General features: G+C 29.1%; 1 protein-coding gene across 2 annotated transcripts; it reads left to right on the top strand.

The window, feature by feature from the left end:
• Positions 1–5,523: 5,523 nt before the first annotated feature.
• On the top strand, positions 5,524–24,765 carry LOC120069824 (Leucine-rich repeat protein kinase family protein). Of its 2 annotated transcripts, none has more exons than XM_039021641.2 (16): positions 5,524–5,811; positions 6,963–7,476; positions 8,259–8,713; positions 9,580–9,691; positions 9,809–9,877; positions 10,130–10,198; positions 10,506–10,574; positions 10,744–10,815; positions 11,677–11,745; positions 12,675–12,943; positions 14,033–14,238; positions 15,407–15,533; positions 15,633–15,701; positions 22,238–22,427; positions 22,860–22,992; positions 24,328–24,765. In XM_039021641.2, the coding sequence occupies exons 1-16, from the start codon at positions 5,736–5,738 to the stop codon at positions 24,538–24,540; spliced, it is 2,712 nt and encodes a 903-aa protein (XP_038877569.1). In that variant the 5' UTR covers positions 5,524–5,735; the 3' UTR covers positions 24,541–24,765. The 2 variants fall into 2 exon arrangements, with proteins under 2 accessions (XP_038877569.1, XP_038877568.1); XM_039021640.2 differs by having other exon boundaries at positions 9,574–9,691.
• The last annotated feature ends 815 nt before the right edge of the window (positions 24,766–25,580 follow it).

Genomic DNA, 25,580 nt, shown 5'->3' with positions numbered 1-25,580 from the left:
CCCAAAAGTCATTCACCACATAAAAATGCAAAGACCAAAATAATCATTAAAACTACTTTTTTAAATAATAAGTTTATGTTTGGTAACGACTTTATTTTTTTGTTTTTTTGTTTTTTTGTTTATGAAATTATTTATACATATTTACACTTAAATTTCATATAATGGTTTTTACATTTCTCAGAGAAACACTTGAATTCTTAGTCAAAATCTGAAAACATAAACTCCCTTTTGAAAAATACTTTATCCATCAAAATTTAAGGCTATATATATGTACCATCGGTTTCGCTTGATTTTAACTGGTCTTTTAAATAAAAAATTGAAAGGGGCCAATATATTTTTTGTTTTTTCCAAATGCAAACCAATATTTCCAATTTCAAACTAAAAATCAAATCAAACGAATTAATCTATTTGGATTGATTTAATTTGTTGAATTTTTGGTTTTTTGTTGCACTCCTAGAAGAAAATGTGGAAAAAGGAGTAGGAACATGAGTGAGTAATTGGAGAGAGGAGAGAGAGAATTTTTCCTTTTAAAAAATTTATTGTTATAATATTTCAGGTTGACATTAAAAATAATAAGAAAAATCATCCTTTTTGAAGAATATGTGTGTTCGATCCCCGAGTTTTAAAAATGTACTTTTTTTAGTTCTCATGTTTATAAGATAGACTCATTTGGTTCTTGAGTTTTCAAAATGTACATTTTTAGTTTTGAGTTTTAGAAAATAGGTTTAAAAAGTTCCTCAAATAACTTTATACTAAGTTCCTCAAATAACTTTATACTATTATTTTGAGTAATTATCATTTTAAATTAGAAGAATAATTTTTAAAAATCACATCATCTCTAAAATTATTTTTTCTATTTTAATAATCATATAATTATTTTTTAAAAAATCAAACAAAAAAAATACTTCAAGGACTTTTTAAACTTATTTTTATAAACTTGGGGACTAAAAATATACATTTTCAAAACGCAGGGACCAAATACACGTATTCTTCAAATCTTAAGGATTAAAAATATATTTTTTCCAAAATAATAATAATAAAAATGATCTATTACCGTAGAAAAGAGAAAAAGTAATATCTTTTATAACCTATTCCTCAAAACTGAGGGATTAAAATACATATTTTCAAATTTTAAAATCCCAAACGAATATAACCCAGTAAACCTATTCCTTAAAACTTAATGATTAATTTTTCCAATAAATAATATCTCTATTACTCTTTATCTAGCTTTTATTTCCCTACAAAATACCTCTCCCTCATTTTGCTACATCTCTCTCTACTCTTCTAATTTTCTACTATTTTTTTGTTTGTTAAATGTTAAAAAAAAAAATGCTATCCAAGATCTAAACTTTTTTATTTGATAAATTTTTTTAAATGTAAAACAGGAAGATAAAAAACCAAAAATTTAAAGAGTTATAAAACAAGCCTCAAAAAATTAATAAAGGACATTTATTCTCTTTTTAATTTTCATTCTCTTGATTTTTCTAAATAAACATTGTTCAACAATGATCTTCACTTTTTGTTTTGTTTTTTTGTTTTTTTGTTTTTTTTTTTTTAATTTCTTTTGTCAAATAATGATTTTCACTTATTTAAAAGAAAAATCTTAGTTTTTAAGAAATAATCGTAAAGTAAAATGATCGTAGAATTTGGGGAATTAAAAATATGATGGGATTTTATTGTTATTTTTTTAATTTGTTCCAAAAAGGGCACTAATCAATCATGAACTAGCTAGCATGGTATAAAACAATGGTATAAAGTAAAATTAATCATTTAAGTTCTATTTGGTAACTATTTGATTTTTAATTTTTGGTTTTTGAAAATTAAGTCTATAAACACTACTTCCACCTTTATATTTCTTTCTTTGGTTATCTATTTTTTACCAATGATTTAAAAAATAAAGTCAAATTTTAAAAACTAAAATAAGTAACTTTTAAAACTTGTTTTTGTTTTTGAAATTTGACTAAGAATTCAACTATTTTACTTAAGAAATATGCAAAGTACGAAATGAGGAGGAAATGTGCTTAATTTTTAGAAACCAATAACAAAAAAAATGAAATAGTTATCAAACGAACGTAGCTAAATCAAAGGGTGGTTGTGCTTCCAAGAGCCCATGATATATATTGCTAAGAAAAATCATTGAAATTCACTTTCCTTTGTAGCAAAGATATTACTTTGGGTTTTTTGTTTTTTTTTGTTTTCTTTTCTTTTTTTACTCTTTCATTTTTTAGTATGGAATGGGAAGTAAAGTGTATTAATGAGGAACTCCAAAAATCTTATCATTGCTGGCTTGGCTGATCCATGAAGCAAAATTTATATTCCCTTTTCAATAATTAATTCTATTTTGTACATTATCAATTAATTAGCCTTAAAAGCTATAGAGTGCTAGTTACTTAACCTAAACTTCAGTCTCAAACTATGATTTAAAACAGACAATTGGGCTTTGATTGATATTATAAGTGTCAGCATAAACTCTCTGCAAAAATTAATTAAAAAAAACTTTCACCGACAAATTTAATAAAAAAAATTTAATTAAAATAGAAATAAAGAAAGAGAAATTACAATTGCCGAGAGAGAGACGTTACATCGTATTCAAGAAGGTAATGTCGTCAAAATTGAGGGTTTGAAGTTGGGAAATTTTAGTATTACGGAAGTACGTATCATTAGGAAGCATGATAATCGAAAAATCGAGTCGGTCGATCGAATCAAAATCGGTTGATTGAAGAAGGAGAAGGATTGGTCTGTGTTGGTTTGGAAAAATTCCAAATCAAATAATAAAACCGGTCAAACCAATCGATCGACTTTTATTCCTCGATGATTGAGGTCGGTTCGAACATTTACTAAACCGACCATAATCTGTTCGACGATGGTTTGATCGGAAAACCAACTTCAACCGACTGATGCTCACCCTTACGTATCATAATTCTCTTAATCACATTAAAATTTGTCTTTATAAATATTTATAGAACTCACATTAATTTAAGTGGATTTTTCTATTTTTAAAAGTATATTGGCATGACATAGAAGAATAAATAAAAATAGTATAAAAAATTGTCCATAGGAAAATTTTCCGGATGTTTGAAACCTTGCCCTTAATTTAATTTGGACTAAAAAAAAGAAATAAACCACACCATTCTTCAAAAGATTTTATTCCAAATAATGGTAAACTTAAATAAGATGGTAAAATATGCAGAATTTGTAAAATATAGTTTTTAAAATTAGTTTTATAACACAGGCTAGGGGTATGATTTCGAAACTTCTTAAAATTAGATGTGTATTTATAATAATCAATACGTGAAAGATATTTAAAATATATATTTCTTCTTAAAATTAGATATTTCAAACATGCATTTCAAGGGTTTTTTTTTAATTATTTTTAATTTTTTTAAAATTTTATTTTAATTTTTGGTACAATAGGAGTGAGGATTCGAATGGCAAGGAAATTGTATTTCTCACGCTATACAAAAATCGTATAAAAAATGAGAATTGTATATATTAAATTAAATTGCACCTATATCATATAACCTTCTTTTGTAATGTATAATAATAATAATAATAATAATAATTCAATTTAGAAAAAAATATTTGCCACATTGTAAGTTTTAATTAGATAATTAATTGGGCTGCACAAAAATAGATGCAACTCAACTAACCTCCAATTTTTTTCTTAATAATATATTTTTCAACAATACAAAAATAAAAAGTGATATACTTTATATTTAATAATCATTTAATCAACGATACACAATTGATTTTATATATGTATACAATTGTACGTTTATCTTAGATAGGAATGTTCAAATAACATGATAACTCAAACAATCCAGACTATCCAACAAAAATTATAAAGGTTGGGTTGGGTGGGGTTAGTCTTGGGGTTGGGTTGGGTTGAATTTTTTTTTTTTTGTATTTTTCTTAGGTTAGGTTGGGCCTAGGGTTGAATGAAAAAAATTTAGGTTGATCCGACCCAACCCAACCCGAGTCACATATATATTAATAAAAAAGTATATATTTTTAGAATTGATGAATTTGTGAATTCTTTATGTTTTTCTTGAAGAATGTTTAATTTTGTATAAAGCTTGTAATAGATATTATAGATTTTTGGTATGTATGAATTTAGTTTTATGAGATTTTAGTTATTAGATATGTATTATAGATAAATAAATTAAGAAGAAAAAATAATAACAACTCGACAACCCAACCCAATTTTGGATTGGGTTAGGTTGGGAACCATGCTTGTGTCATTTGGGTTGCCAACTTGACCAATCCAAAAATAATTGGTCCAAAAAGACATCACGATCCAACCTAATCTAACCTATATACACCCTTAATGTTAGGTATATTAAATTAAACACATGTTTTAATTTCACATTTAAAGATTATCCAAAGTCTCCATTTATTTATTAAAAAAAAGGGGAAAAAGAAGTGGAAGAAGGGACAAATGACTTTACAATTGAGAATTAGTTGAGAAAGAATTCAAAACCTAGTACCCCATCCATGCTTGTAAAAGTAAATATCTTTGAGTTTTTTAAATTTATTTAAACTCATAAACCCTGATTAAAAGTTTCTCCGATTTAAATGTTTCAAAATTCATACCAAGTTTTGAGAAAATAAAATAATTTTTAATTTATTTTTAAAATTTTTGAATATGGTTAAAAAATGTTTGCTGAGGGGAAGATGAAAATCACGATAAAGAAATTATGAGAAAACAAACACAATTTTTTTAGAAAAACTAAAAAACCAAATGGTTATCGAAGATCAAAATATTACTAATCAACCACCTATATTGAGTAAAGGTAAAATGACAATCATTAGGTACAACATATCCCATGCATCCTTCTTTTTGTTACTAATTAGTAACAAAATGGACAAATTGCAAAATCCACCCATAAAAGGTGGTGGTAGTTGCAGTTACACCCTCAAACTTTCAATTATAAAAATTAGACTCCTAAATTTCTACAAGTATTAAAATTGGACCCTCAAACTTATAATAATAGTAGATATTGAACCCACAAACGATAAAATTTGAACTCTCAAACTTAAACAAATGTTATAAGTTATACAATCATGTAAGTTTGAAAGTTTAAATTGACCCAATTTTAACACTCATATAAGAGTTAAAAGGGTTTAATTTTTAAAATTGAAAGTTTAAGGATGTAATTACAACCGTCACCATACTTCAATCAAGTATACAATAAATATAAGGTAAACAACATTCAAGTTATTTTCAAAGCAAAATCAAACATATACTACAAAAAGCACTTAAAATTATTTTTATTTTTACAATTTAGTGTAATAAACAAGCCACATGACCAAAATTTGCAATGATAGTTGTAGTAAAATATAAAAATATAAATGGAAATCTTTTAATAACTTTGCTTTGGGGTTTGGTTTCTTCTTTTGTGTTTGCTTTTCAACTACTTCTTCACCATTTATTAGTTATTATGACAGTAACAAAATTCCACACTTTAATCATTATGGCTCATCATTTCCATTACCATATAAAACCACTATTTTTTTTATACCTTTTATTTGTCACTCTCTTTGATTTTTTTTTTTTTTTTGTACTTCAATTCATTACTTATTTCCTTCTTCATCACTTTATCTATCTTACACTAAGAAACAACATTTTTTCTCCAAACCTTTCTTTTCTTTTTTTTTTTTCTCCTCTTTTTTAATCTCCAAACCTCTTTCTTCTCCAAGACTTCACTTGGAGACTTCAAATTAAAGTGGCAATAATGGAATTTCATCTCTTGTGGGTTGGCTTCTTCCTTTGCTCTGGATTTTGGGTTCTTACATTGAGTGATCAAGATGGTATGAATTTATATGCTTCATTCTAGTTTTTCTTTTTTTTTTTCTTCTTCTTCTTTTATTTTCTCTATTTTTAGTGGAATTATTGTAAATTTTCTAAATTAATTTGTTTGAGAAATTACATTTTAGTTCATTCTTGAGGTTCAAGAAATAGTTCTAATTGGACCTCACATTAATAGTACTAACAAAGTTCTAGTTGAATAAATGGAATGAAAATGTAGCATTGTTTATGTGGTAAGTGTTTTTTGTTCAAGAAATTGTTGGATTTGGTTCTTATTATTTTTCATAAAAACAATCTTGTAACAAGTATGAAGCCATTCACTCATATCAATGGCATTTCATTTTGTAATTTTTAGAACTTTTTGTTGCATTAGTGAATCAACTGGATGTTATTTTATTTAGTTTAGAAACATGTAGGTCTCGACTCGAAAGATTCAAACCAATGACTACTTAATCGAAATTGATTTATATTTTAATTAGTTGAGTTATGTTTAAGTCACGACTGATAGACTTTCTTGTATGGTCTCTATTGAATGAAATTAGAAAGTATATTAAGTATATCTTTATTTTATCTTAATAATGATAATAATAAAAAAAAAAAATTGGTGCATCTCCGACTGTACCCATTTTTGTGCAACTCACCTAAGTGTCAATTACAAGTTGTCATTATGGTGAACTGTTCATACTTTTATATTTTTAATTTTTTCTCTTTGTGATTGATGGGATGCATGGAGATGATATGGTGAAAGCCAAATATTAACAATAAAAATAATATAAAATAAATCAATAAAAGGAGTATCCGATCATTTTTTTTGTTAGATAAAAGTTTAAGCCATTTCACAAACTTTAAAGATTTAATTGTTTTATTATTTTAATTATTTTACTTTTGGCCTTAAAATACTTTAATTGTCCGGCTATAAATTCTACGACAATATTAGGGTATTCATAAAGGTTTCCTATTCTTGTAATAGCACGGTTGAATTTTCGGTTCCCTAAAATCATTTTAAGAATCTCTCAACATGATAAAAAGTATTTGTTTCCCAATATTTTATAAATTGTTTTTCTTAACCAATCAATGTTCATAGGAACAAATTCTAAAACAAGAAAAACAAACTGTTTTCTTTAACAAATTCTCGATGTAAAAAATGAATCAGGTTTCCTAAGCTTATCTTGTGGAGCAACTACCACCTTCACCGACTCCTCCAACATTTTATGGCTTCCGGACGTCGGCTACATCAGCTCCGGTAACACGTCAATCATCGACAACGGTCATGCTCGGTTCTTCCCTGACCCCCGAGCGCGAAATTGTTACAAGTTGCCACTTAAAAATACCTCCTCATCAGTTCTTATTAGAGCTAAATTTGTGTATAAAAACTATGACAAACTTGGGAAGCCCCCTGCATTCTTTGTTTCTCTTGGGACAGCCATAACTAGCATTGTCAACCTTACTTTTCATGAACCTTGGACTGAGGAGTTTGTATGGCCAGTTAACAAGGAAACTGTCTCCTTTTGTTTACATTCCATTCCTCTAAGTGGTAGCCCTTTGATATCTTCGATCGAACTCCGGCCACTACCGCGAGGATCGTACGAAGATGATGGCTTGCTTCAGAGTCGGGCTCTTAGAAAGTCTTATCGAATCAATTGTGGTTACACTAATGGATCTCTCAGGTATGTATTTTGTGAAATTTGACCTAGTACATTGCTCAAATAGATATCTCTTAAGTACATATTTGGGAGTGATTTCAAAATAGTTAAAATCACTTTCGTAAAATTAAAAACCATTAGGAAATATATCTTTAATCATCAAATCAATTCAAGGATTAGTTTTAGACTTTTAAATGCAATTTTCATACTATCTAAGTTAATTTTGAATGATCAAAAGTGATTTTAATCATTTCAGTATCACTCCCCAAACTTTCAATATATAATATATATGAAATTGACGAGGACGACAAACACAAAATTTTCTAAAGCATGATGACATCATTGGCAAGTTGAAAACTCAAGATAGTATTTAAACCTATATTTTTCAAGAAACATGTTTAGATAGTTGACTTTTATTATTATAAGTACCTTTTAGTTGAATTGTACTATTAAAAAAAAAAAGTAAAAATATTATTTTGTCCCTATAATTTGGATTTTATTCCATTTTATCTCAATTGTACAGATCTAGTCTTGTATTCTCAATATTGTCTAATTCTAGTCCATGTACACTCAGTACAAGGAAAAAGTGTTTCCCCTCGAGACAAATTAAGGGGAAGAGAAAAAAATTGAAAAAATGGGATTTCGTATTTTTAAAAATTATAACAGATTTTTTTGCCATTCTATGACTAACATTTATTAAATAGAAATATTTAATTCATAAACACTTTCAATAAATCTTAAATTTAATTGTTGTACCAAATTCTTTCGATCATCTCATTATACATGTACGTTTGTCCAAAATACAGGTACCCGATCGATCCATACGACCGAGTATGGGACGCGGATCGCAACTTCAAGCCATTTCATGTGTCATCAGGGTTCAAAGTTGAGGCCAACTTTGATTTGATAGGAGTGAAGGAAGCTCCACCAGCTGCAGTGGTTGAAACAGCAAGAGTTTTGACAAGAAGAGATGAGCTAAGCTATAACTTTCCACTTGAAGAGGAAGAAGGAGATTACTATGTGATTCTTTATTTTGGTGGGATTCTTGCTGTTCATCCTTCATTTGATGTGTTAATCAATGGGAGAGTTATAGAATCAAATTACACTTTTGAAAAGGGAGAGATAAGGGCTTTATATGTCATTCAAGAACAAATCAAGAGCTTGAATATCACTCTCAAGAGTGTTAAATACTATCCTCAGGTCAATGCTATTGAGGTCTATCAGATTGTTCATGTTCCTTTGGAAGCTTCATCAACCACAGGTCTGTCTATTTATGTTTTTTTTTTTTTTTTCCAATTTTATATGGTACAATTTATGGCATGTTTGAGACTAATTTTGAAATGGTTAAGAATATGATCACTTTTGTTGAGTTTAAAATCACTTTCAAACATGCTTTCATGCTCTGAGACGTTCAAAATCCATTTGGTGAGTTGGTTTAGGGTTTAGGGTGTAGTGATTTTAAATCTAACAAAATATTTATTGTTATTCAAAATCAATTTGGTGGGTTGATTTTACTCCTTTAAACGTGCCTTTTATACCCATCAAAATTAATTCTTAATTTTGTAATAATTTTGAATATGACAAAAACGGATTTTTAGCCATTTCAAAATCATTTTTAAACATTACTCTAGTTAAAGTGAGTTAAATATATAAAAGATATTGAACCTGAATAAATATCAAAATCGACCACTTTTCTAGTTATATATACATATATATGTATGTATATATATTTTAGCACCTTTGAAGTATCGGTAAATAATTAAAATAAAAGCTTAAAAATCTTGATTTTTTTATGTATGTTTTTTTCAAAAAAAATTTAAGATAATGCACAGGATTTCATTAGAAATCAACAATTAAGTGTGTTTGGGCAAAAATAATACTAAGTTGGATGATTTAAGAAGTATTCGTGTCACGACAAAAAAAAAATTAAGGGAAATTGCTCTCCTATGAGCATTCTTATTGGAGTTTAATTAGAAGTTATTTTTGTGGGAGATAATTTTTCTTTAGATGTTTGCAACATATATATACATATCTTTCATCTTGCAATATTTGCTTAAACCCAGTTCAAGTTAGGAAGATTTCGGTCGAAATTCGACGTAAACTTCCGAAAATTTCTTGTAGTTTCAGCCCTACAGGTGATTCATCAATCTACTGGTTTGAATTTGGGTTGGGAAGATGATCCATGTTCCCCAAGAACATGGGATCATGTTGGATGTGAAGGAAACCTTGTTACATCCCTGTATGTACTAAAATTTAATTGCCCATAAATATAATGTCTAATTTTCTCTTTTACCATTTTTCAACAATTCAAATGATGTTTTTCTTTCCTATCTATATCTTTTTCATTCACTATTAGAGAGCTTTCCAACATCAACTTGAGGACGATCAGCCCGACGTTTGGCGACATTCTCGATCTCAAATTACTGTAAACTCTTTTAAAACTTTGCTATGTGTTTACTTTTTCGCTATTTGCATTTTATCTCATCGTATCAAATTTTATTATATGAGATATCGGAAAACGAATTTCACTATTTTATCTGTCGGTTCGAGATAATTCTTTGTTCTGTTCTTCAAAAATAAAACCAAATTTTTATTTATTTATTTTTTTGTATTAATTGTGAATATTTTGATTTTACTTATAATTAATTCATTTTATTCCTCTAATCACTCTCTCCAGGGATTTGCACAACACTTCACTTTCAGGGGAAATACAAAATTTGGGCAGTCTGACCCATCTTCAAAATTTGTACTCTCTCTCTCTCTCTCTCTCTCTCTCTCTCTCGACATTCATAAAAGCCCACCTTAAAGGACAAACGAATTGGTAAGTCACCAAAAATAATATCCAAGATCTAATTCGGGAAGTCGAAAGACCAATTACACTCGACATCTTTCGAAATGGAAGAATTACAAAAACTAACCGAATTTGCAAAACCAGCAGCATCATGAACTTTTAAATCTCTATTTTCTTGTGAATAGTATAAACTTTTTGAGATATCATATTTTATAAAATTCATAGCTGAATTAAATTACTCTATTTTTTTCTCTCTTAAAAGGAACTTGAGTTTCAACAAGCTAACATCATTTGGGTCAGATTTGGAGAACCTTAGCAACCTCAAAATTCTGTAAGTAGATGAATATATATATATATATTATGTTTCCAACAATCATTGACTTTAACCTTGGAAATTGAGATTATATGGCTCTTATGGTTAATAATTATATTGAAGTTTAAATTCTAAAAATGAGGGTAATTCCTATATTTATAATAAAGATATTAATTTCAATATGAAGGGACTTGCAGAATAATAGCCTGCAGGGAATTGTTCCAGACGGCTTGGGAGAACTTGAAGATCTCCAATTATTGTAAGTAAAAACTTGGATGCTCCCATAATTGCACCCCAACAGTATTTCAATCAAATATTGTCACGTGATAATTTTTATTTTTTTTTAAAAAATATTTTTTTCTAATTTCATTTTTTGGGATAGAGAAGTGGGAGTATATGAGTCAAATGCTGTCTAGATTTTACTTAATCATTATTTTTATTATTTTATTAACGTGAAACATATATATACATAAAAGAAAATATGTTTATATCATATTTGATAACTATTTTAGTTTTAGCTTAATCATTATTTTAAAAATATTATTTTATTAACGTGAAACATATATATACATAAAGAAAATATGTTTATATCATATTTGATAACTATTTTAGTTTTAGCTTTTGTTATTTAGTTTTGAAAGTTGTGAATATTTCCTTAAAATTTTTAAAATATGTTTTTTTTCTCATTTTTAAAAAAGTTAAAAATGAAAGTTGTGAATATTTTATTAACGTGAAACATATATATACATAAAGAAAATATGTTTATATCATATTTGATAACTATTTTAGTTTTAGCTTTTGTTATTTAGTTTTGAAAGTTGTGAATATTTCCTTAAAATTTTTAAAATATGTTTTTTTTCTCATTTTTAAAAAAATTAAAATTAATTTTTTTAAAGTTAATTTTCAAAACTTGACTTGATTTTTTAAAACAAAAAATAAAATATTTAAAAATTTATGGGATAACATCTTAAAACAAAAAGGAAATGGTAAGTAAATTTTCAAAATTTCAAAATTTCAATGATTTTGTTTATTTTTCCAATGAGGGAAATTAAGTATGTAAGTTTCATCAAAAACAACTTTAATTGTCTTTCTTAATTAAGACACTTTCAATAATCTTCAGGAATTTGGAGAACAATAGGCTGGAAGGCACCCTTCCATTATCCTTGAACAAGGGAAGTCTGGAAATTAGGTATGGATTTTCTTTATTATATATCTAGTTTATTAAATGACATGTTTAGTTTCTAAATTTTAATTTTTTATTATCAAATAATAGATTTCATAATTTTTATTTTTATATTAATTTTTAAAATTTATGAATCTATTAAACACAAAATTTAAAATTTAGGATTTAATTAGATATAGGATTTAAATACATATTTAGTAGATCATTGACTATGTTCAAGGATCTATAACATTCAATTCAATGACCTATTTGACACCTAGGAAAGTTTAAGAATTATAAGAACATGAACCACATGAAAAGTAATTTAAAGTGTGTTTGGTTTAACTTTTCAAGTGTTTAATTTTTAAAATAAATCATTTTTTTTAAAAAAATTGAAGTGCTTAGTAACCACTCAAAATAGTTTTTGAACAGTTTCAAAGTGTATTTTAAGCAATTTTTATTGAAAAGTTTAAATAATAATGATTTTTTTGAAAATTATTTTTTTATCCTAGTAAATCCAAACGACCCTTGTTTTAGTTTATATTTCAACTAAAGCTTAAAATGACAATATTGACGAAAATATCATAGTCTAAATTTTACAGAAATGTCAATGACATATCGAAAAAAATATCGCTACCTACAAATATTTCTGGAAAAATTATAAAAACAAAAAATCTAAAAATTAAATTTAAATTAACAAATAAACATTTTGTGGTTTTTAAACAAGTTGATATGTCTATTATTTATATTATATTTACACATTGGTGACATTTTGTTATTTATTTTTTATATTTTATGAATTTTTCTACGATATAATAGAAATATTGATTCACTCCTCATGTCGATGTCGAACACATTGAAATATAAAAATTTCGATGGACAAATTATCGTTGTCGAATTATCGTAAGACTCAAAAAAAGGGGGAAATTAAGAAACAATTTAATTTGTTGTTGCAGAACAATAGGAAATCCTTGCCTGTCTTTCTCCACAATGACATGCAATGATGTGTCATCAAATCCAGCCATTGAAACACCACAAGTAACAGTTGTTCCTGAAAAGAAGGAGATGAACAGCCATAATAATACTAACAATCATATAGCTATCATAATTATTGTTTCTGCAGTTGCTTCTGCTTTGCTAGTTCTCATCACTCTCTGCCTTTCACTTTTACTCTACATGAGGAGGCACTCTCAACACACAACAACTGAACTCACATACTCAACAAGTAAGGCAACACTTCGACCTCGATCGATTATTCGTTTTCTGTTTTTCGTTTTTCATTTCTATAATGTTTTCTATTTCTTAGAAAAATAAAAGGTTTGTGTCCTTCGGGTAGGGGTAATAATTACGTTTGAAAAATTAATAAGTCACTGAACTATTTTTAATTTTGTGTCTAATAAATCATTTTTGTTAACTCTATAATTACAATGCAAGTTGGAGAACATAATGGCTGAACTATTTTAAATTAACCCATCATGTAATCAATAAATAATCAAGTTGTGAGATACACACCATTGTTATTTACTAGATTTTTTCTAGTACAAGAAATATGAGATATGATAATTTGATATTCTCTGCCGTAAGAAAAGAAGTCATGTCAATTAGTACTAAACTAATGTTCATATTGACATTACACCCATAGAGTTAATTAAACAAAAAGTTGACACATACATGTCTTACAATTTATGGGTTTAATTTCTAGAGTGTAATTTCATAATATAGGACTATATATATATATAGATAATGTCTTTATTTGAAAGTTCAAAAATCTAATATATATAACCTTTTAAGATACAAGAACTAATAGACACTAAAGTTTTATTTATTTTTTTAGATTTTTTTTACAAGAAGCAGATGGAATGAGTAGGCACATTTGGATATTTCAATTAAGTTAACACACTTTAGCATCCACATCATAAAATAGAGAGCTGGAGAGTAGCTCGATAAATTCAGAAATACAAACAGGGATAGGTTAGAGAAAACAACATATTGCTCTCTTGATGCCAATTATATTGGTGTCGGGGGATGTTGTATATCCTGACACCTAATATACTTTAGCATATGAATAAAGGACATATTATGACAGTCATTGAAAACTGTCGGGATAAGTTATCTCTCTCGGACATCAGGAGAGGTTATAACATTCAAGAGGCATTTTTATCATCGTGATATATCCTATTTTGCTCGAGCATTAGTAGAGTTAAACTTTTTTGTAGGTGTCGTCTTCTCGACCTATATATATCGGGTTTCGTCATTTCGATTGTGTATAAGTTCTAATGCGCGAAGGTTTTGAAACTTGTTTTTTCATATGTAGAAGCAGCAATGGAGCTAAGGAATTGGAACTCTGCAAAAGTATTCTCATACAAGGAGATAAAGGCAGCTACAAACAACTTCAAGGAGGTGATTGGAAGAGGAAGCTTTGGATCTGTTTATCTTGGAAAGCTTCCAGACGGGAAACTTGTCGCTGTCAAAGTAAGGTTTGACAAAACTCAACTTGGGACTGATTCCTTTATCAATGAGGTACGTACTCGTACTCGTACTCGTACACATATAAAATAAAGATTTAGGACATGTTTGAAAATGATGATTGAAATAGTGATTTTATAAAAAGAAAATTTGGTACAATTATTTTTGTGAAATTGATTTTTATATACCGTCATATTTATGTTCTGTTTCAGACTCTTAAAAGTAATTTTGAATGATTATGTTTGATTTTAAGAGTGATTTTATAATTATCAAATTACTAAAAGGTATATTTTCTATTTAAGAAATTATTTAATTAAATAATTATGATAATACTTTATATACGCATGATTGATATGTTGAGTAAGAGATTTTTTTTATAATAAATATACAACGAAAACTTAAAAAATATATCTAGTTTAATTAATTTATATACGCATGATTGATATGTTGGCGCTTGGTCAATGATTTAAATAAAAAAAAAATTGGTTTCAAATAGATAGCTAACCAATAATATTATAACACAAATGAACTAAACAGTCATTTTTTAGATTGATTCTTGGTCAATTACCTCAATAAAAATCACCTATCAACTATTTTTTTTTTCAAATTCAATTTTAAATGATTTAGAATTTCCTAATATCATTTTTATTCAAGATCGTCATACATCATCATTGTAAAGAGAAGTGATTTTGATAGTGCCAAATCACTACCACATAGTCTACAATTTTTTTGGAGTAATTTTAAAATAATTAAAATAACTTTGGTTAATGAAACATTCATTTAATTATTCATAATTAATTTAATATTTTAATGAGTAATTGCAATTGGTAGTATTTTTAGGAATAATAACCAAGTGTATAATATTATTTTTAAAAAATTGCAAATATAGACAAGTCTATCAACGATAAATTTCTATCGTTGATAGACTCTTACCAGTGAAATGATATATCACCGATAAACTATTTAAATTTGGTCATATTTGTAATTTTTTTTTTATATTATGTTATATCTACTAATACTTTGAATTTAATGTCAATATTTGTAACTGTCTCTATATTAATTTTATGCATATAAACACGATTTCATTTAATCAAGGATAAAGAACATACTTGTGAGTAATTTTAACTATTTCTAAATCAGTTTCAAACATGCTCTAAATCTTGTTTTTAAACGCTAATTTTAATTCTAACATTGGTTTTACTAAATGTTGATTTAATTATAGGTTCACCTCTTGTCTCAAATTCGTCATCAAAATCTTGTTTGTTTGGAAGGATTTTGTAATGAATCGAAACGACAGATACTTGTTTATGAGTATTTACCTGGTGGATCCTTGGCTGACCACATCTATGGTAAATATATATACGTTGTAATTCATATAGCAAATGTTAATAATCATCTATTCTACTTTGATCGTTAATTATTTATTTACTGTAGTAATTTCTTTTCAGGCATGAACAAAAAAAGTGTTTCACTTAGCTGGATTAGAAGACTCAAAGTTGCTGTTGATGCAGCAAAAGGTTCGCTCAAATACTCTTTCTATACTCTCAAAGCTCCAAAACATATAGAAATTAGGTTGAATGACCTTTTTAGTCTCTTAATTAAGCAATTGAGTGTGTTCGGTCTCTACGATTTCAAATATATCATTTTAGTCTTCAAATTTTTAAGTATAGGTTTAAAAGATTATTGAGTGAATTTTTATTATTATTTTAGATGTTGACATCACATTTTAAATTCAAAATAATAATTAGAGGGGAAGTGGGTAAAAGGAGGAGAGAGTAAACTTTTAATGTAAAAAGTTAAAATAATAATAAAAATTTTATCCTATTAAATATATTCTTGTTACATAATCGAGAATATAAAAAACGTAAAAGATATCAACACACCGATATATGTGGTTCACTAATGGTTTGTTAGCTACGTCTACGAGGCAGAGGGAGAACAATATTATTAGAGGGATGTTTTCTGAATACCCCAAAACGGTGCTTCTAAGGATTAGAGAGTTCATATAGTATACTACTCTAAGTCCTAGGATCATAATCGTCAATAATTACAAATAAACAAATATGCTAAATACGAATTCAACGAGCCCCCCGTATTTGGTTGTTCGAAGAGCCGACAAACAAATTCAAGGCATTCCAATGAATCTCCACCTTGACTTGAATTCTCTCCCAAATAACAGATGTACCAGATGTAACATTCATTAACATTGTTAGACGTACTTAGACTTCTCCCTCATGCCTCAAAGTCTCCCACAAAGGGGGCTACTAACAATTCAAAACATTCAGTAAGTCCAAACAATGTTAGATCTTGCCTTGTGGAACCAGTTTGGTGAACATATCAACAGAGTTATCAACAATACCAATTTTCATCACTTTAACTCTCTGGTTACCTCTTAAGAAGCGATATCTTACATCAATGTGCTTAGATCTCTTATGATGAGCTTGATCTTTGGCTAGGCATATTACACTCAAACTATCACAATATACAATAGCTTGGTCATGATGCAAACCAAGATCGGCAACTAATCCCCTCAGTCGTATTCCCTCTTTAGCAGCTTCTATTAAGGTCATTTACTCTGCTTCAGTAGTAGACAAAGTAACTGTAGGTTGTAAGGTTGCCTTCCAACTAACAATAGAACCACCCAGAGTGAACACATAGCATAGTCAGAATAAGAATAACCAGTCACCAAACACTTTGTGTCATTCTCATAAACAAGATCAATATTAAACATACCTCTAAGGTAATGAAAAATCCTTTTAACTACTTGCCAATGCTCCTTCCCATGTTGACCAATGAACTTGCTGACAACACTAACAACATGGGCAAGATCAAGCCTAGTACAGATAGAGATGTCCAATTTTCCCACGGGGAAAGGGGGAGGGAGTGGGGGAAAAAATTCCCTATAAGCTAAACGGGTACAGGGACGGGGAAGGCCCCGACCCTGTCCCGTTCTCCATCTTCACCCCGATTAGGTTTTACATATTTATTTGGTATAGTTATCTAATGTTATCTTATTATTATTATTATTATATAAATATTACATTTAAATTTCAAATTTGATTATTTATTGGGAAACATAATGAATTTGTTTAAATTGAATGTTTAAATTTAGATTATATATGTAAATAATTTGATTTATATTTATTTCTTTCTACTAAAAAATTAATTAGCTTTTTTAGACCAAAATTTGAGTAATTTATCTTTAAATTCAAATTGTCATATAAAACTAACCATAATAAACAATTTAGTGACAAAGTTAATTATTTAATTAAAATTTACCCATATTAGTGATTTAAATTAATTGATTTTTTACAAAAAAAAAAGTAACGAAAAAAAATTCTCTACGGAGAATCCCCGCCCCAATCCCCCTGGGGAATTTTACAGGGATGAGGAATGAAATGGGGAGCATGGATCGGGATGGGGAATGGCATCCCCGGCCCCGCCCCACCCCGTGGACATCTCTAAGTACAGACCATATTATACATCAAACTTTCTACTCCACTAGCATAAGGAACTCGAGACATGTACTCCTTCTCAGCTTTAGACTATGGTGAAAGCACAGATGACAAGCGAGCATTTGCAGCACTCGGAGTATCTATAGGCTTAGCTGATGAAATACCAAACCTGGACAATATTTTCTGAATATAGCCTTTCTGTGACAAGAAGAGCTTATTCTTATCTCTGTCTCTATAAATCTCCATACCCAAAATTTTTTTAGCAACATCCAAATCCTTCATATTAAACTCAACACTGAGAAGATTCTTCAATTTCAGAATATCAGACTTGGACTTTGCAAGTATGAGCATATCATTTACATATAAAAGTAGATACATCATTGAACCATCATCAACTTTGTTGTGATATACATAACAATCCTACAGACTCCTGTTATAACCATGTCCAACCATATAGTTGTCAAATCATTTGTACCATTGCCTTGGAGGTTGCTTTAACCCATACAAAGATTTTTTTCAACTTGCAAACATAATCTTCTTTACCTAGATATTGAAACCCATCAAGTTGGGTCATATAAATTTCTTCATCCAACTCTCCATGTAAGAAAGATGTCTTCATATATAGTTGCTCAAGTTCCAAATTCTGATGTACTACTATAGCTAGTAACACCCTGATAGAAGTATGTCTGCCTACTGGTGAGAAGATCTCATTATAATTAACTCCTTCCCTCTGTGTGAACCATCTAGTAACAACTTGAGTTTCGTAGTTAATGCCCTCTGAAGGTGATATTTCCTCCTTTTTCTTGAAGACCCATTTACAAGTGACAAATTTTCTCTCCTTAAGTCGTTTAACTAATTTCCAAGTCTGATTTTTTTCAAGAGATTTCATCTTATCCCCCATAGCAGCAAGCCATTGAGCAGACTCACTACATGACACAACTTCTCTATAGGTGAATGGCTCATGAGGATCCACCTCTTCAGCAACCTATAGCGCAAAAGTAACCATATCTTCAAAACCATACTTCACAGAAGGTCTAACACCAACTTTTCTAGCTCTGTCACGAGCTATACTCGATTGATCTACTTGTGAGCTAGAATTCTCAGGAAAAACAATTTTTGATGTTTCTGGCACATTAGTTTTTGGTTTCACATCAGTTTCTGTAGTAACATGTTGATCTTCTCCACCTTAGTGTTGTAATTCATTCACAGCTGAAGTGAATTGCATCTCATGTTTATCAACACTATTACTTTCTCCCACATCAGTAGACGTCACAAAAGGCTTCATAGTTTAGTTAAGCATAGAATTTTCAAAAAATATCACATTCTTACTAAGTATAACTCTATTCTCAGAAGGTGATCAGACTCTATATCCCTAACTTCATCCCCAAAACCCACGAATATACCCTTTTTAGCTCTTGGTCCTAATTTACCCTTATTAACATGATAGTAGACAGTACAACCTCGTAAGGTATTATACAATCAATGGCTATGTGAGGTCCACGATTGATCAGATAACATGATGTATTTACTCCTTCTACCCAAAACCTTCTACCCAACCCTGCATTAGAGAGTATGCATCTTGCTCTCTCTAACAATGTCTGATTCATACGTTATGCAACCCCATTTTGTTGTGGAGTATCCTTGACAGTGTGATAACGAACAATTCCCTCAACTTTACAAAACTCATTAAATTCAGATCCACAGAATTCCAAACAATTATCAGTTTGCAACCTTTTGATATTCTTCCCAGTTTGATTTTCAATCAATATCTTCCACTGCTTGAAATTTTTGAAGGCTTCACTTTTATGTTTCATCATAAAAACCCAAGTCTTTATTGAGTAATAATCAATTATAGTAAAATACCTACTGCCTCCAATAGATTCAACTTTGGAAGGTCCCCAACAATTTGAATGAATGTAATCAAGTGTCCCTTTAGTACAATGAACACCTCTCGGAAACTTGCTGCGATGAAGCTTCCCAAATACACATTATTCACAGAATTCAAAATCCTGCACCTTGTGCCCACATAGAAGATCTCTTTTTGATAAAATTTTCATTCCTACTTCACTCTTATGACCAAGTCTCATATATCATAACTTGGTCATATCATCCTTGTGAACGACAGACAAAGCAATAGCAATATAACCTGTTATTGTGGAACTTGATAGGAAATATAGTGTTCAATGTTTTATGCCTTTTAGAACTACCTCAGAACCCTTGCAGACATACATTGCTCTACCTTTACCTTTAAAAATGTAACCCTGCTATCTAATACACTAAATAATATCAAACTCTCTATCATTAATGGAACATGCCTAACCTCATTTAAAGTGTAGAAGACACCATTATGTGTTCGTATCTTGATTGAGTTGATTTCAACTATATTACACCTAACACCATTGGCATGCTAACATTCCCTTCATCTATTTGTTGATACATTGAGAACCACTCTCTATTTGGGCACATATAATAAGATGCTCCAGAATAAAAAACTCACACATTATCAGAATGTGAATGTTCATTCACAACTAAAGCTAGATTTGCTTCAGAATCGATCTAGACTTCTTCAGGATCAATCTTAAATTGTGCAACAGAGACAGATACTTCCTTTTTGTTACTCTTTTCCATATTTTCCCGATATCTTTTTATCTTAGGACATTTGATTTTCCAATGCCCCTTTCCTTTACAATAGCGACAAACATCATCTGACCTAGAACCTTTTGACTTCGAAGACTTATTATCTGGTTCGACTTTTGCTTACTAGAATTCTTATGTCCCTTGCTCCCTGTAGTAGCTAACCCAGATGTCTGACTTTTTGTACATGAACTTCCTTCATTCTAACTGTCCTCTCTCATAAGCAACATGGACTTTGTATCTTCTAAAGTTAAAGTTTCTTTCCCTCCATTATACAAGTCAATGAATGTCTCATACGACGGGGGCAAAGTCATCAACAAAATTAGGGTAGCATCGTCATCATCAATAACCTCTATGTTACGCAGATCTAATAAGATTTTATTTAATTGGTCTAGATGATATCGTAGAGACGTACCTTCCTACATACGTAGATGATATTCTTGGTTAAAGATTTTGTCATGTAATGACTTTCCAACTTCAACCAAAGACCATCGACATTTTCTTCATCTATGACTTCGATGATGACATCATCAACCAAACATAGCATGATCGTCGAATAAGCCTTCTTCTTAAGAGTCTACCATTCTTCATCATCAACGACAACCTTCTTTGACTTACCAATCAACAATGCCCACAGCCCCTGCTGCTTTATTAGGACTCGTATCTTGATGTGCCATAAATCGAAATTGTTCCTCCCGGTAAATTTGTCGATTTCTACGTTCACGCTAGACATCTTCAATTATCAAACAAATGCAGAATTTAAAAAAAAAAAAAACTAACAAGGCTCTAATACCAATTTATTATGGACGATTGAACTCCAGATATCTCCACAATGGTATGATATTGTCTACTTTGGGTATAAACCCTCATAGATTTGCTTTTTAAATCACCCCAAAAGGCTTCATACCATTGGAGATAATTGTCCTCTCTTATAAACATGATCATCCCCTGTGGGACTTTGATCGCATTCCCACCCAACAATCCTCCCCTTGAACAAAGGACCACTAAGTGTTCCTTCAAACAATCATCTGATCTCCGTGCTAACTCAACCACGGAGTAGTCATCCATTCGCATTACATTTGAGCACACTGCCTGTTTAAAGGCTCAACTACAAATGGATACTCTGAACATGACTACATCTTATTCGATAATTGAGGATTTTTACTACCGAGGCATGGCTTTGAAATGGTACATTATGAAGCTCTAGGAACCAAAATGGTAATTTTCCTAGAAATTAAATACATAAAATACATCCTAATGGCTCTTTTTTTTTTTTTAACACAATTTTTGCTACTTGTTTTAGTTATGCATAGTTTGATGTTTTAATTCTAGTTTCAATTTTGTCTTGAGTTTTAAAGGATTCATTATCATTTTTTTAGTACAACAATTGTCGGGATGGGAGATCGAACCTTCGACTTCAATGATTGAAAGACATATCAATTATCGTTGAACTAAGCTTGCTTTGGCCATTATCATTTTCCTTATAATAAAAGCTTACTTGATGAATTTGCATATAATTCGTGAGGAATATTGCCATAAACTCGACATGCAAAGTAATTAATTTGGTACATATGTGGACAATTAAATCTTATGATATGAAATTTTATTTCAATGTGATGGGGTTAAATCAACAACTCCATCTAGGTTGAAAAGTGTTAATTAGGCTTAGGATTTTAAACCATTACTATAATAGAAAAGAGGAAAAGAAAAGCTAATAAAAAACTTTCGTGACTTCTTTCCCTTATACAATCACAAATAATTTATCATATTGTTGGGGTAAATTTGATGAACACATTAATCAATTGATAGGGACCATTACAAAATGTTTATAGAAAATAAATGTGTTCATATAATTATTGTTAATTAATTTGTACATTTTTTTTTTTTGTGAACTCACTGATCACTCAACCTTTCATATTCTGCTTAAAAAAATTGTATTTTTTTTGGGTAAATGGTTATATTAGGGTTGGACTATTTACACAATGGAAGTGAGCCAAGAATAATCCACAGAGATGTGAAGTGTAGTAACATTCTTTTGGATATGGAAATGAATGCAAAAGTTTGTGATTTTGGGCTTTCCAAGCAAATTTCACACCCTGATGCAACTCATGTCACCACTGTTGTCAAAGGCACTGCTGGCTATTTGGATCCTGAGTATGTTTTTTTTCTTTTTCTTTTTTCTTTTGTTCATAAAAAAAAAAAAATTAATTGAGAAATTAAATTTGATAGTGTTTTTCCCGACAACACATAATAGATCGTGTATAAGAGAGATGCATCCAAATGAGAGAGATCTTGAGAGATTTTCACTGTCTGATAGATTTCTATCTGTCTCTATCAATGAAGATTAAAATTTTGCTATTTTATGTAAATATTTTCCTTAATTTTTCTATTTTTGAAAATTTTCTAAAGAGAATTTGAAAGCACTCCTAAAAGAATTGATGTCAAAAAGTAGTACTTTTATAAAAGCCATAAAATGATTGTTGGCATAAGTACTGTAAAACTAGTTTCATATGCATAATTGAAACAAAAACAAAACAAAATAAAAAGAAATCATAGTTACTATAAATAATTTCCTTTTAATTGTAGGTACTATTCAACTCAACAGTTAACTGAAAAGAGCGACGTGTATAGTTTTGGAGTTGTGTTGTTGGAGCTCATTTGTGGAAGAGAGCCCTTGAGTCGCACAGGAACTCCAGATTCTTTCAACTTGGTGCTATGGGTAAGATTTCATACTTTTATATTTTACTTTCTGCTACTTTTTTATGATAATTTTTTAAGAAACTATAGAATTAAATGTTGGGTCAATCGGTGATTTAAGATAGTCTTAAAATACGTGGTTCAGAAGATCATGTGTTCATCCTACCGTGTTATTGTCCTCAATTAATTTTGATCGTCACTTATGGAGTCCTCTACATAGTTTAATTCCACGAGTGAGAGAGAGTTAACTGAAAAGAATAAGTTTGCTCGCATTTTCTTGATAATTGTTTTTGGAATCCTATTTTCTAACAAGGAAAAATTAAAAGTAATTTTTTTTAATTGTTTCTTACTTAAGGTCTGTTTTGATTTACTAGAGAAAAAAATGTATTTTTTTTTTCCAAAAATCAATTTTATTTAAACTCTTTTGATAAAAAGAGTCTAACATACACTTCAAAAGTGTTTAAAAAACTATTTTGAGTGGTTACCAAATACATCAATTTTTTTTCTAAAATGAATTATTTTCAAAATTAAATACTTGAAAAGTTAAACCAAACATACCTTTACTATTTTTCTTTTTAATTAAAAAATATTATTATTTCTGGCCATTGTTTTCTATTTCTTATTTTATGAAGTTTCAAATTTTAAAATTAAAATTTTTAAGAATTCTTTTTAAAAAATAAAAAAACATCCGAAACTATTATGTTATATGTAAATTATAAGGTTTATTATGCATTTTTAAGTTAGGAAAAAATAATTTATGCTTGTTTGATCTTCAATATTCTAATATGTTTGATTTTTTTTTTTCTATATAATCCCATTAACAATGTTAAATATATCAGAAGTAGCAATGATATGATGAAAATAATTTTTGAGCACACTTGCACTATGTCGAGACAAAATTGAAACTCTCAAAATAGAAAACAAATATAGAGGTAAAAAGATATATGTGCGTATATGTATGTGAGTATATGATTTAAACAACATAAGCATAGAAAATAGTTTTTTTTTTAAAGAAAGAACATTTTTTTTTTGAAAATAATACTAATAATAAAGGAAAATTATAAATATAGTATATAGGTTCAAAGTATTAACAGTTGTAGCACAATGAAAATAAATCTATAGATTTAGCTAAATTTAAATCTAACTCTCAGAGTCTATCAGTGATAGACTATATCGTTGGTAGGAATCTATCGATGATATAACCTATCGCTAATAGGAGTTTATAAGAAATATAGTTTATCATTGATAGATTTTACTATATTTACTATTCTGTAAAAAGTGTTGCTATACACTTAATTAGTATTGTTAAAAGTGGTGTTGATTGTAATTTTCATGATAATAATACATTTGTAAGCAGGCAAAACCCTACTTACAAGCAGGTGCATTTGAGATAGTAGATGAAAATTTGAGAGGAAGCTTTGATGTTGAAAGCATGAAAAAGGCAGCTCTTGTTGCTATAAGGTGTGTGGAAAGAGATGCTTCTCAAAGGCCTAATATAGGACAAGTTTTGGCAGACCTAAATGATGCTTATGATGCACAAATTGCATATCTTTCTAATTTTGACCATTGAGAGACTTTATTTTAATTTGGAGGCAATGGTAAGGAATATAATCTATCGTCTATTGTCTATTTATTTATATCTATACTATAAATTTGTACAAGATTTTCTTTTTTTTACACATGTAAAATAAGATAATGTTATATTATTAGAGAGTAAAATGTTATGATCGAAGGACAAAATGTTATGTGTTAAAGTTCTTCGATTCGTATATGAAGGAAAAATTTGATTGGGTAATCTTGTTTTCTAAAAATATTTGTAAATATGTATTTTTATGAGAATATGATTGATGTAAAAATATATATTTTTTTTTGTTGCGGAATTTTATTTGACATAGCAATTGATTGGTGCACAAACTGGTAAGAAACCCTTGAACCATATCTTGGTAAGAAGTGATACTAGCTTGCATGGCAACGTAGAACATATAGCCAACTTATTTGCCTTAATTAATGTGCAAAGAAAAAAAAATACAAGTGAATAACATCATCAAACACCTCATTCATATTCACAATGCTCCTATTGGAATGCTTTGAATTTGTATTTTAGCATCCTGAATGACCAAACATGGAGTTTCGTTGCCTAGTTAGTGGTTGAGGTCCAAGTGTGACACGCCCTAGTGGAGGCTCAGGGACAACACCCCCAAAACGTAAGTTGTATATGCATTTATGTTATTTACGATTTTGGGCTTATTGTTTAGGGGAGTGGCTATATATAAATCTTCTAACTTTAAAATCACCACTCTAATATGTATTTCAAGATATTTCTCTCTAATAATAAATTTCTCTCTCCCTCCATTCGTCGAGATAGCTAGCATGCTATTAGTGAACCATGTAAGTCTATGTGTCGATTTTTTATTGTTTATGTTTTTCTCGCTTTCTTTGATTTTTGGTTTCATACTAGCTCGAAACATTAAAAAAAAAAAAAAACTTTGATAAATGAGCATTTGAATGTTGGGAATGTCCTAAAACTCGCAGTTTGTAATTATGGAAACATATTCTATTTATCAATAAAACTATTGTTGAAGTATTTATTCAATAAAAGTGTTATTGAAA

This window comes from Benincasa hispida, chromosome 9 (assembly GCF_027475165.1).
Source record: "Benincasa hispida cultivar pf3 chromosome 9, pf3_genome.v1.1, whole genome shotgun sequence".
Taxonomy (NCBI): Eukaryota; Viridiplantae; Streptophyta; class Magnoliopsida; order Cucurbitales; family Cucurbitaceae; genus Benincasa; species Benincasa hispida.
This window is presented reverse-complemented; position numbering and strand designations above follow the sequence as displayed.

Excerpts from the sequence above, each read along its gene's own strand:
- LOC120069824 (XM_039021640.2), top strand. The coding sequence starts at position 5,736 with ATGGAATTTCATCTCTTGTGGGTTGGCTTCTTCCTTTGCTCTGGATTT. Across the intron at positions 5,812-6,962 it reads TACATTGAGTGATCAAGATG|GTTTCCTAAGCTTATCTTGT; the intron begins GTATGAATTTAT and ends AAAATGAATCAG. Across the intron at positions 8,714-9,573 it reads GGAAGCTTCATCAACCACAG|TTTCAGCCCTACAGGTGATT; the intron begins GTCTGTCTATTT and ends AATTTCTTGTAG.